Here is a 12,258-nt window from a genome sequence, read left to right as displayed (position 1 = left end):
TCCAGCTTGTCATTGCGTGGGTGTGTGGAGATAAGGGGTCTTTATTGGTAGACCCTGCTAATCTGACTTGGCAGGGGGGATTGAGGCCAGGCCGTCCGGATTGTGACGCCTCCATCCAGCATGACTTTTTGTGGATGGCCCCAGCTGCTCTGGATACGTCTTTAATGAGTGATGAAAGAGTCGGGCAGGTTGTGGGGCCTCCCTCCTCTAATCCACCCAGCCCTCCTTCGCTGCGTCTGTCTCTCAGACCTCGTCTAGGTGCATGCCCTCCAGCAAATCCAGCGCCATGATTCATTTTTACATGAGAATAGCTTCGTCCTTTGGGTTTTTCAGCTTGGATTGGGAGTAATGGTTTTAAAGTGGTGAACGCAGCAAAATAAAGCTTGTTCTTAATCAGCATCTTTATCTCGACTTCTAACAAATCCTAAAGCGTGAAAAATAGATTCACCTGAGAAGATGTGACGTGCACGGTAATATGCATGTCATCCACTGTTTTTTTCGTTTTCTATTTTATTTAGAACAATAGAAAAAGCATTCTGAGAAAAATTATTCACGACTGTAATTAATGCAATGAAGTGATATTAAATGTGACGTATTTCTTTCATCTTTCATCAGTCTTGTTTGTTTCCTCTTTTGGAATTTATTGTTTTATGGATTTTTTTTCTTTTGCTACTGAAGCAAACATTTGTTGTATTCTTTACTCTTTTTTTCACCGTATCGTTACAAACTGTTGTTATCTTGATCAGTTTTGAAAAAATCATCTCACCGCTGCTCCAAAAGGGGGAAAAGAAACACCAAAACGTTTTTGGAACATAAAGGCAATTTAGGTTTTCAAGATAATTATTTTGTCAATGTATGTACGTTATCTTGCTTGTGGGTCAAAGTAAACAAAAAAAACCTACATTTTTTTATGATATTGCATTAAAAAACTCAAATAAGCTTTACAGATGTTTTACATGCTTTATGATTAATAATCCATATACAATTATAAGTACCTGTGAGACAATCGTTAACAGTTTACAGGATCTTTTAATGTTCACACAATTGATAAGATGTTAAGAAATAAAACTTGTTTCTATTTTTGCAGTTATATAAACATTCACAACACAATAAGAAACTATAAACTTGTAAAAAAAAATATATATATATATATATATATATATATATATATATATATATATATATATATGATATCTGATATGGTCACATTTATTCATTTCCTCTCCCTACAAATATCTTTCAATTTATAATTATTTCACGTGTGGAAAAGAATGTATCACAATACGAATGCAAGAATATTTTTATTGCTATTTACAGTTACAAACAAGTATATCAGTTCAATACATTTATTAACAACTGACACTTATCCTTAGCAACTCAAAGCAATTTAGATCCAGGTTACGTACGGAAGAATGCGTTCCTTCGCTGGTGACGAGGTCCCGCACCACTTAAAATCTTCCTCCCCTGAACTTGAAGGGAAGACCTTAAAATATCTCCTTAAACAACACGAAAAAACTTTCTGTAAAGTGTAAAGCCAGCCAGGCCGTCGGATACATCAGTTTGGGCCTGTGGGGAATTTGGGCTAATCTAATGCAGATCTCACTGTACCGAACATCAAAGGCAGCGAATCGTAAATGAGAAAACCCAATGACTTTGAGGAAGGAGAGATGGACTGCATTACAAATTCCTGAGGAAAATCGCCTGATTACAAATGCATTAGTTCGAAGCTGGGTTGATGTTGGTACTTGTATGTTAATGCGATAGTGCCTTATAGAGCGAGCGCTGCCTCCCCCTGGCGGGCGGGTCGTGATATTACACCACAGCACATGCGCCGAGAAAGTCTCTGACGAACCATCACACTTCATCCAGGCTTCTGCTCCGCTTGTTAATCTTCCCCAGAACGTCCTGCAGCTGGCCCACGGTCTCCACCACGTGTCGAACGCTGTCTCGGACACTTCCCATTCCCTCTCGCCTCCACGAAAGTCGCAGTTCCTCGATCCACCCCAGCACTTCGTCCAGCCGTTTCCTGGTTTCCTTCTGCTCCTCGAGCTCAGCGAGAAGCGCTTGCTTGGCGCACACCTCGGCTTCGTAAGCCTGCAGCAGGTCGGCGATGGAGCCCCGCAGCCTCGCGAGGTCTTCCTTGCCCCCGGGGTGCTTCTGGTGCGGCCGGTCGTCGGGCAGCAGGACGTTGCTCGGGATGGACAGGACGCGGTCCATCAGCATCCCCTTCATGCGCTGGAACATGATTTCAAAGCGCTCCTGTAAGAACTGCCGCAGCCTTTGGGTGCTCTCTCGGGCTGCCAGGCGGAGCTCTGCCGGCGGATCCCGGCCTGGACACAATCTTTTCACGAACACGGATTCAACGGCGACCAGTATTTGATTGAGAGAGTCCCGAAAGGCGTCGTGAACTCGTACGGTGCAGGTCTCCGGGGTGAAGCCGAAGAACTGCGTTTCATACAGCTGGAGGGACTCAGATCCCACTGAAACTGAAGAGAGAGACACGTTAAAGCACAAATATATTCACATATCCATGCATTAGTGGTCACAAACGGGACTGAAATGTCCCATGGCTTCATTTATATAAATAAAAATATACACTGTCAGCAGAAATCATTGCGGTATGCTGATTGGCTTATTCAAGAAACCACTATTATTTTATACACACACGTTCAAATAAATTATTTTTAGTCGTTTAGTTTGACGGTTTTCTCGAGCAAAGTGACGAAAACATTAACGAAGTAGCCGCATGACACCAAAACAATAGCATTTATCTACATGCGTAGCTGACTCGACCGTTCGTAACATCCCGGAGCTGTATATAAAGCGTATCGTTAATGTTTCGTTAGTCGTTCGCGCGTTTAAAAAGTTTGAAAAACCCGAATCGCGCTTCACCTCCGCTCTCTGCCATCTCCGCGGCGCGCGCGGTTCAAGCTTCTTCGCGCCTCCCTCAGTTCAGGTGCGCTTGAAGGCCAACGTCGCCCCCTGGAGTACGGAGGATGGGAAATTACTGAAGGATGAATAAATACACGCACAAACGCTGGCATAAATTCACAAATAATTGTACGACTGTATAAATAAAGTAAGAGATAAATATAGAAATAGATAAATTAGTAAATAAATGAAGGAATTAATAAATGAATACATATGCATAACTATATGAATGAAGAAAGAAATAATTGAATGCTGAAATAAATAAATAAATAAATACATTAATTAATAAAGATATGTATAAATGAATGAATAATTTGTTTTGTCAAAAGGTTAATTAATTGTAATATTTATTGTGTTTATTTTAAAGTATTTATATATACTTAAGTAATTCCTTGTAATAATATACCATTAGTTAACTCGTAGCTCACAAACTTCAATTACGCGTAGTTTACGTTATAAAAACACTGTGAATGAATGGGATTTTTTTATTTCAATTTATTTTAATTTTTTTGCTTGTTTTTGACCGGAACCCGACTGTCGCACTCTTAAGTGCCCATCCTGATGTGAAACTTGACTCAACATAACCTACGATATTTTCATACGTTTATAGTCAATCTTCACCAGCCAATAGAAAAATGCCAAACTTCCACTGACCGGGAAAGCACAGCAATCGACACGTCAGTTGACCAATCAGAGCAGCGTGATCTTGTAGCGTCAACCAATAGGAATCGTCCAAACCTCAAACCCCTTCCTTTATTCGCTTACCCGGGTGATGACGTGTCAAGAAGGTGCCGGAAGCAGCGTTGTCGCTCCAAAAAATGGCATACCAGACAATCCGACAGGAATATTTACAGATTCCTGTAGTCACCAGAGCTTATACCACCGCCTGCGTTCTCACAACAGCTGCCGTGGTAAGTGCGTGGGTCGATATTAGGGTCTTAAGCGCTATTTTCCGCCGTGTCCTCGTCCCTGTGCAGTTAAAATACAGCATGTTTCCTCTGGGATGTTCTCAGGACATTTGAACACAAACCCTCCCGTGAAATGTCTTCGTGTGTTATGTTACGTTAAGAGTAACGCATCTAAGGTAGCCTGTCACTAGCTGTCGAGTCCAGTTGCTCTGTCTGCATCTTCCTGTGTTTACAGTCGTTCAGCTGGACAGTTAAACCTCAAGCGAGCTGCTCAAAGTGAATTTGCTTTTGATTTCAGTTCAAAATGTCATCAAACCACATTGGCTCACCCGCAAGAAGTAACCTGTATCTGATTATGGCGTTGTTTACTGTGTTTCCACAGCAATTAGAACTCATCACACCTTTCCAGCTTTACTTCAACCCAGATTTAATATTAAGGAACTATCAGGTAAGTGTTGAAACGAGTCATAGTTTATTTTGAGCCCGGTGAAAACTAGCATGAGGAATAATAGTGGAAAACATGTAATCAATAATTTTTTTGGTTCATAACTTTTATATGCAGTGCAGCGCTCATTGAGCGATGTCTTGTTTTAAAATGTTTACTTTATGAAATTATTAAAGATTTGTCCGGAAAAAAGATGTGTACCACAACCTGAAAGTAGTTTTTTAGAATCATACTAAAATATAAAAAAAGTAAAAATTGTTATTCAGCTGAAAGAAGGCGTATAGTGCAATGTTTATAGCTTTGATTATTAGTTTTGATCGTATTTAGACACCTTAGAATTTTGCATATTGTGTATGATGCAGCAGGCTTTATAGGCTTAATTTTGCAGCATGTGATTCTAAATATATGTGTGTGTGTGTTCATAGGTATGGCGGCTAATAACCAACTTTTTGTTTTTTGGTCCGGTTGGGTTCAACTTCTTATTCAACATGATATTTTTGTATCCTTGTTGATTGTGCCGTTAGCGGTGAGAGGAATGGTGTGTGAAGTTCAGGGTTTGTTCAGTCCTTAACTGCAGTCTCTCAGGTACCGGTACTGTCGGATGCTGGAGGAGGGGTCCTTCAGAGGGAGGACCGCTGACTTTGTCTTTATGTTTCTCTTCGGTGGCCTTCTCATGACTGTATCCTTCACATTTTCTCAAAAGAGAATCGCTCAGTTTATTTATGTAACTTCTGTCTGAAATTCAGATGCAGGCATGTGTGTTACATAACACATTTGATGATTGCTTAGACAAATACTTTCTCTTTCTTAAGGACTTTTATTTATTTATATATATATATATATATATATATATATATATATATATATATACACATACATAAATACATACATACCAGTCAAAGGTTTTTGAACAGATAAATAATTATCTTCTGTATTTAATTGATCCAAAATACAGCAAAAGCTGTATTATTGTGAATTGTTTTTACTGTTTAAAATAGCTGCTTTCTATGTAAATATATATATATTTTAAATGTAATTTAATTCCTGTTGTTGAATCAGAGTTTTAGCTTCATGATTCCAGTCTTCAGTCAGTGTCACATGATCCTTCAGGAATCATTGTAATATGCTGATTTTCTGTAAAAACATTTTTTTAATTAATATTATTCAATATTTAAAACGGTTGAGTACATTTTCTTTTTTTCAGAATTTTTATGAATAGAAAGATCCAAGGATCAAATAAGCTCTTGTTACATATAATCACTTCTTTGCTTATTTATTTCTTTTGGGAAAAATATATAGAAATTAATACCTTTTTATTTAGCAGATATGCTTTAAATTGATCAAAATGGATGGTAAAGACATTTCTAATGTTACAACTGATTTCTATTGCAGATAAATGTTCTTCTGAACCATCCATTCATCAAAGAAACATGAAAATTCAGTTTTTAGTTACAATAATAATAATAATAATAATGATGATAATAATACATGTTTACCGAAAAATAAATGAGAATATTAGAATGATGTCTGAAAGATGTAATTCCGCTTTGAAACCACACAAATAAATTACATTTGATAATATGTTCAAATAGAAAACCGTTATTTTAAATAATAAAAATATTTCAAAATGTTATCGTTTTTGTTGTGGTCTACTTTTCATCACATACATACTTGGTGAGCAAAAGAGACATTAAATAAAATAATACAGTATAAAAAAATAATGCCGATCATACATATTGCATGAAAGGCACCTATAATTGCCGAACATACTTTAGACCGTCATCTACTAGACGCTCTACCAAATAAGAAGATGAGTCACCTCACACTCTAGACAAATATAGAAGATAAATAATGAAATCATTTTGTTTCATGAAATCATGTCTTGCAGAAACAACAGTAAAAAATATCCAATATAGCTCTTTAAGATTTGAAGATGTGTAACATGTGTTACCTCTTTGATTTGCTCAGGTAGCAGTTGAAATGTTCTTAACGGCTGTGCAGATATTTGGCACGTTTGTGAATCTTGTGTTCTTAGGTCAGGCTTTCACCATCATGCTCGTGTACATATGGAGCAGGAGGAACCCAAATGTGCGCATGAATTTCTTCGGCCTTTTGAATTTCCAGGCCCCGTTCCTCCCGTGGGTGCTCATGGGATTCTCTCTGCTGCTGGGAAACTCCATCATCGTGGATCTTTTAGGTACGGGCTTGTGTGGATTCACAGATTTGTGAACTTAAATAATCAAACATAATTTCCATCGTATTTATGAATATGATGGAATGTGTTTTTAGATAATAATAAATGAATCTGTTCTTGGTATTGTGTGTTCTGTCTTTTCGATATAAGGCATCGCAGTAGGACACGTGTATTACTTTTTGGAGGATGTGTTTCCCAACCAACCAGGTGGTGGCAGATGGCTGAGGACTCCCTCCGTCCTGTGAGTGCTCTCACGTCTCATGTCTTATTATTATTTATTATTTTCATTAAAGAAGTGTGTTTCTTTGATTAGTAAGAGTTAAAATTATTAAAATATTAAGAGTTTAATATTGTTTTAAGCAGCAAATTAGCATATTAAAATTGTTTTTCTTTTATTTAAAAAAATAATAATATATATATATATGTGTGTATATATATATATATATATATATATATATATATATATATATATATATATATATATATATATATATATATATATTAGACTTACTTTAAAAAACTCTTGCCACAACATCAGCAAAAAATTTTTTTAAGTCTAATTATATATATTCTTATATTCTTTTTAATATACATATATGTGTGTATTAAAATAATTTTCTTTTATTTTAATATATATATATAATTAGACTATACTTACATAATATTAACATTTTTGCTTTAAAACACCCTTTCTTTCTGCCCCTCCAGTAAGATGCTGTTTGACACACCTGAGGAAGATGCCAACTACAACCCTCTCCCTGAGGACCGTCCAGGAGGCTTTGCCTGGGGTGAGGGTCAGAGACTCGGAGGCTAGTCTCAGCCCCCTGTGCCTGCCGCTTAATGGACATCTCTGAGAGCAAGAGAAAGAAAATCTTTTTTTTCTCGACTTGTTTCTCTTGTGTACAAAGAACAGCAGCTCCACCGAGCAAGAGGGAGACTTGTAGTTTGTGTGCACGGAAATCATACGCCTCGAAATGTCTGCAAGGCCCATGACGCTCCTCTGACTGTGGATTAAATGGGGTTTAAAAAAAGAACTGACTTTTGATATGTTGCTGTTGCTGCCCTGAACAACAGCCATTACAAATCGAGCAGCTGTGAAAGACAAATATCTATTGATAGTCACCATTTTACTTGTTCTTTTTCCTTTTTTTTAAGAATAAATGTATGAAATCAGTTTCAGAGTACTGCTTGTTTGTATGTTTTCTCACTTTTTAAAAAAAAAAAAAATTCACAGAAATATTAAGAAGGTGCCAATGTTGTGTCAGACATGAAATATCAATGCAAATATCACTAAAAGTCTTACTTTATAATGCATAGGCCTATAACGATGTTTCTCAAGCGTCTTTTAAACTTGTAAAAGCAAGTGCTTCCATGCAGATTTCTCATATAGCATGGTTCGTCGACAGCAGGGTTCACACATTAGGTGTCAATTTAAATGTGACGGCAAAACGGAAACCCTGCTTGTGATGTGAAACAAAGTCTCAGCTTTCAAGCTTTGTAAGTTTTAATACGAAATTCTGATAATTAAATATTAATACAGTTCTGGAGCACTTAATGTGGCGTAATTCATTGTAGCGCCTCAATCAAACTAAACAAGGTTGAAATACGTTTCTTTAATCTCGTCGGGGTCACGGAGAGTTCATGGACCAAACCATACACGTATTTACAGCAGCTTTTGGTAAATATTATGCATTGTTTATTACGTCGATGATATTTAGATTTATAATTTTGTTCTGGAGAGTAATGGGAGTAATTTTTTTTTGAGGAGCTCTTTACTAAACACTGTTATATACCATTATGGTCCTTTAATGACCACTGAAATTATATATATATATATATATATATATATATATATATATATATATATATATATATATATATATATATTCTATTACTTATAATTATTGTAGTAACAAAAATAGTTTGTAATGGTTTACCCACTTGTATCACTCTTTAATAAATATACACGTACTACTTGTTTCTTAAAGTATTGCAGGTCCTGCCTACTTATTAGTAAGTTTTGCATTTCAACAAATATTTAGATAACTAAAACACTAGGTTTTTCACGAGTGTGAAATGTATGCATCCTTTCTTAATTTTTAATGCTATTAGTGGAAGCTAATGTTTAAAACGCAGATAAACAGGCTTTGAACTTCAGTCAACCAAATGGTTTATGTACAGTATATACATATGAATGGACATTTAATTGATATTTGATTAAAAAAAAAATATTCAAATAAATCTCCAAACTAGAAAGTTGGCAACCAACAGAAAAGTACAAGTCCAAAGACGTGTTCGAAAGATGCACTGCATTTCTAACAATGGGAAGTAAAGATCAGTTCAGGTAAGTGAAAGTAAACACACCCGTAGTTTATACGCTGTTAGATCAAATAATGAAGGTGTGTCTTTTACCCCACGTCATCATAATCCTCACTATCACAATCGACAGGGATTTCTTCAACGTCGTCGTAATCCTCAGAGACGGTGTCTTGGTTTTGACTTTGAGTCTTGGCGAAGGCGTAGTGTGGAGGGAAGGTGGCTTGTTGTGGGACAGGAAGGTTCGTCGACTCGTCCTCAACCTCCACATAGTCTGACGCGGGCTCCAAGTCCTCATAACCCTGATCCACTGGAAATACAGCTTCATTAGTTACGTTTTTCTTATTCTTACAACAGATGTATTGGTAGTCAACGGCTACGATTAGCTCACGAAGGTTTAAAACGATAAGAGTAAATGCAGATACGTTTTTAAGTTTTGGGTAAATGACAGATTTAACACTTTATCGTGCCATTTTCGCAAGCTCATAACTCTCATGATGCTGTTTTATGCAAGAGGTTTAAATACTAGTAGGCTGAATGTACTGCAGTTCTTGCATCATTTTCGTTTGAAGTGAAATGAAAGCCTATACGCTGACAAGCCATTTAGTGCAACTTGAGCCATCTTTAACATTTTGATCATTGGTTTTTTACTGGAGAAATGACCATTTTTAAATAGTGCTGTCAAACGATTATTTGTTTTTGTTCAGCTTCATAATGTATTTATGTGTACTGTATATATATTTATGGCCTACATAAAAACCATCAATCAATCACTTTGTGTTGATGTAGAGCTTTTAACAATACAGATTGTGTCAAAGCAATAAACAGCGTTTCCCCAAGTTTCCCCAACTAAGCAAGGAACCAAAACCCTATCCATACAGAATGAAAAAAAAACCTTGGGAGAAAGCAGGCTCAGTTGCACACACATACAGTAGGCTATATATATATATATATATATATATATATATATATATATATATATATATATATACATTTATATTCATATAAATTTATATGACATATGGACCATATCATATTTTTCTAAATGATTTTTCTTTTATTTTAGATGTGATTAATTGCGATTCATTGTTTGAGAGGACTGATTTTAAATACTTATAGCTGCTTAAAGATAATTTTGTCGATGTTAAGCAGTAAGCCAGCGAAAGATGAGCTCGAGAAACACTTTGATGGACGGTTGTAAAAAACATTTCACTGCATGTCGTACCATGTATGTATGTGTATGTGACAAATAAAATTTGAATTTTTGAATTTTTGAATGCTGCGAAGTAAATAAATAAAATAAGCAGATCTATGAATGCGTAAAAACAAGACTGACCAGATTCGATGGATTTGAACTGATCTCTGGACGGTAAAGGAGGTTTCTCTATCTCGAGGTCTTTATGATGAACTTGGTCGTTCCTGTAATGAAAAAAAGCAGTTTATTGTAAACGCATTTTAGTGTAGTGAGAATCCAGTCTTAGTTAAGCTTGACAGACTTACTGGTTTTTTAATTTTGTGCCATCGTAATGATTCGGTCGTGCTTGTGTGCTGTACCAAGCAGCTAGAAAAACAGAAAGATTTAATAAACTGCTGTAATAATGACTAAACCCTATTTTTCAGTAACAAGGATTTTGAGTCCAGTTACGTGAAATAAATGTTGTTTTCTGTATAGCTGCATTTCTGTTACAAACATTTCGTTTTTGTGAATATCTTCTTTTTTTAAGTGAAATGGGTTTTAAATGAACCCGCTTCGAATGAAGATGATCTAAACGAATCACCCTTTACCGGCCAATAATAGTGAAAGCATTATTTATACTTACTGAAGAAAAATAGTATGATTAAGACACTGTACCTCTTTTACTGATGCAGACGTTAATGATTATGAAAATCATTACAATCACCAGAGATATCACGATGATGGCCACCAGTAGAACTGTCCAGAAATACTGACGTAAAAACTCCAGCTGTGAAACAGAACAAAAATAAACGTTTAGATTCTTTACATATATCTCTATTAGATCTTTTCTTCCTCATTTTGATAAATAACACAACACACAAACTCCTGCTACTTCTTCTTTTCAGCAATGTTCAGCTACATTAAAGTTTCTTAATTTCCAGTCAGCTGTGTTTCCTGGGTGGAAACCTAGTTTTAATATACTTCGAAAACAGCCGTTTTAACATGCTTCCACAAGCTATTCGTAATGATAGGAAACCAATCCATGTGAGGGAATGAATAGCTGTTTTTGTTTGTTAATATTTCAGATTTATCTCTGTAGCGTACAGCTCTATCATGCACAAAACACATCCTGTGACAAACCAAGCTTTACACACAATTAACTGACTTCCTGCATTATTCTTTTATTAGCGCTGGCTTGTTCGATGCAACCTAATAGGTCTTAGTCGGCTAACCTTCTCAGTTTTTCGGTTTATTTATTTGTATTTAGCATTTCAGTGATTTGAATAAAGTGCAATATTTTAACAAACTGAAGTGCAGATTCACACAATCCAACATGCTAAAACCATTAATAACGCTGTACGGGAATGATGCTTATTGCGACAGAAATATTGTGTGAATATATAATATTATATTTCAGGCGATATATATATAATATTACTTCAGTAATCAATAAATTATTGTAGTTATGTATTTTTGTATTATAATCACACTGAAATTGCTGTCTATTTATTGCAACTCCAAATTTGAAATCTATGCCTGATTTTTGAGCGTTTGTGAAAAAAAAAAAAAAAAAACATACTTACCAGTGTAGTGTACATCTCGGAAAATTAGAAAAATGATTAAATTCTTAAGAAACGTCCAGCCTCTCTCCACCCACCAGTCCTTACACATGAGCTGTAGGTCTCTGACTCAGTGTGCTGTCAGTCTATTCTACCATGACTGTGTGTGGAGAGAGAGAGAGAGAGAGAGAGAGAGAGAGAGAGAGAGAGAGAGAGAGAGAGAAGTGAGAGAAAGTGAGAGAAAGAGAGAGAGAGAGAGAGAGACAGAGAGAGAGAGAGAGACTAGAGAGAGAGAGAGACAGAGAGAGAGAGACAGAGAGAGAGAGAGAGAGAGAGAGAGAGAGAGAGAGAGAGAGAGAGAGAGAGAGAGAGAGAGAGAGAGAGAGAGAGAGAGAGAGAGAGAGAGAGAGAGAGAGAGAGAGAGAGAGAGAGAGAGAGAGAGAGAGAGAGAGACAGAGAGAGAGAGAGAGAGAGAGAGAGAGAGAGAGAGAGAGAGAGAGAGAGAGAGAGAGAGAGAGAGAGAGAGAGAGAGAGAGAGAGAGAGAGAGAGAGAGAGAGAGAGAGAGAGAGAGAGAGAGAGAGAGAGAGAGAGAGAGAGAGAGAGAGAGAGAGAGAGAGAGAGAGAGAGAGAGAGAGAGAGAGAGAGAGAGAGAGAGAGAGAGAGAGAGAGAGAGAGAGAGAGAGAGAGAGAGAGAGAGAGAGAGAGAGAGAGAGAGAGAGAGAGAGAG

General features: G+C 36.5%; 2 protein-coding genes across 2 annotated transcripts; one reads left to right on the top strand and one right to left on the bottom strand.

Moving 5' to 3' along the window:
- Positions 1-1,284: 1,284 nt before the first annotated feature.
- Positions 1,285-3,023, bottom strand: mis12 (MIS12 kinetochore complex component). The gene is made up of 2 exons (XM_043238432.1): positions 2,893-3,023; positions 1,285-2,486 (listed from the first exon to the last, which is right to left on the bottom strand). The coding sequence occupies exons 1-2, from the start codon at positions 2,906-2,908 to the stop codon at positions 1,855-1,857; spliced, it is 648 nt and encodes a 215-aa protein (XP_043094367.1). The 5' UTR covers positions 2,909-3,023; the 3' UTR covers positions 1,285-1,854.
- Positions 3,024-3,681: 658 nt separating this feature from the next.
- Positions 3,682-7,652, top strand: derl2 (derlin 2). The gene is made up of 7 exons (XM_043240907.1): positions 3,682-3,842; positions 4,222-4,287; positions 4,710-4,783; positions 4,870-4,963; positions 6,286-6,481; positions 6,629-6,719; positions 7,187-7,652. Exons 1-7 carry the CDS (start codon positions 3,750-3,752, stop codon positions 7,290-7,292), a joined length of 720 nt encoding a protein of 239 aa, XP_043096842.1. The 5' UTR covers positions 3,682-3,749; the 3' UTR covers positions 7,293-7,652.
- The last annotated feature ends 4,606 nt before the right edge of the window (positions 7,653-12,258 follow it).

Source organism: Puntigrus tetrazona, chromosome 5 (assembly GCF_018831695.1).
Source record: "Puntigrus tetrazona isolate hp1 chromosome 5, ASM1883169v1, whole genome shotgun sequence".
Taxonomy (NCBI): Eukaryota; Metazoa; Chordata; class Actinopteri; order Cypriniformes; family Cyprinidae; genus Puntigrus; species Puntigrus tetrazona.
This window is presented reverse-complemented; position numbering and strand designations above follow the sequence as displayed.

What these genes read in the sequence shown, in the direction of transcription:
- derl2 (XM_043240907.1), top strand. Translation starts at nt 3,750, where the DNA reads ATGGCATACCAGACAATCCGACAGGAATATTTACAGATTCCTGTAGTC. An exon ending in TTCTCACAACAGCTGCCGTG is followed by an intron (nt 3,843 to 4,221) that starts GTAAGTGCGTGG and finishes GTGTTTCCACAG; the next exon opens with CAATTAGAACTCATCACACC. An exon ending in CTGAGGACTCCCTCCGTCCT is followed by an intron (nt 6,720 to 7,186) that starts GTGAGTGCTCTC and finishes CTGCCCCTCCAG; the next exon opens with TAAGATGCTGTTTGACACAC.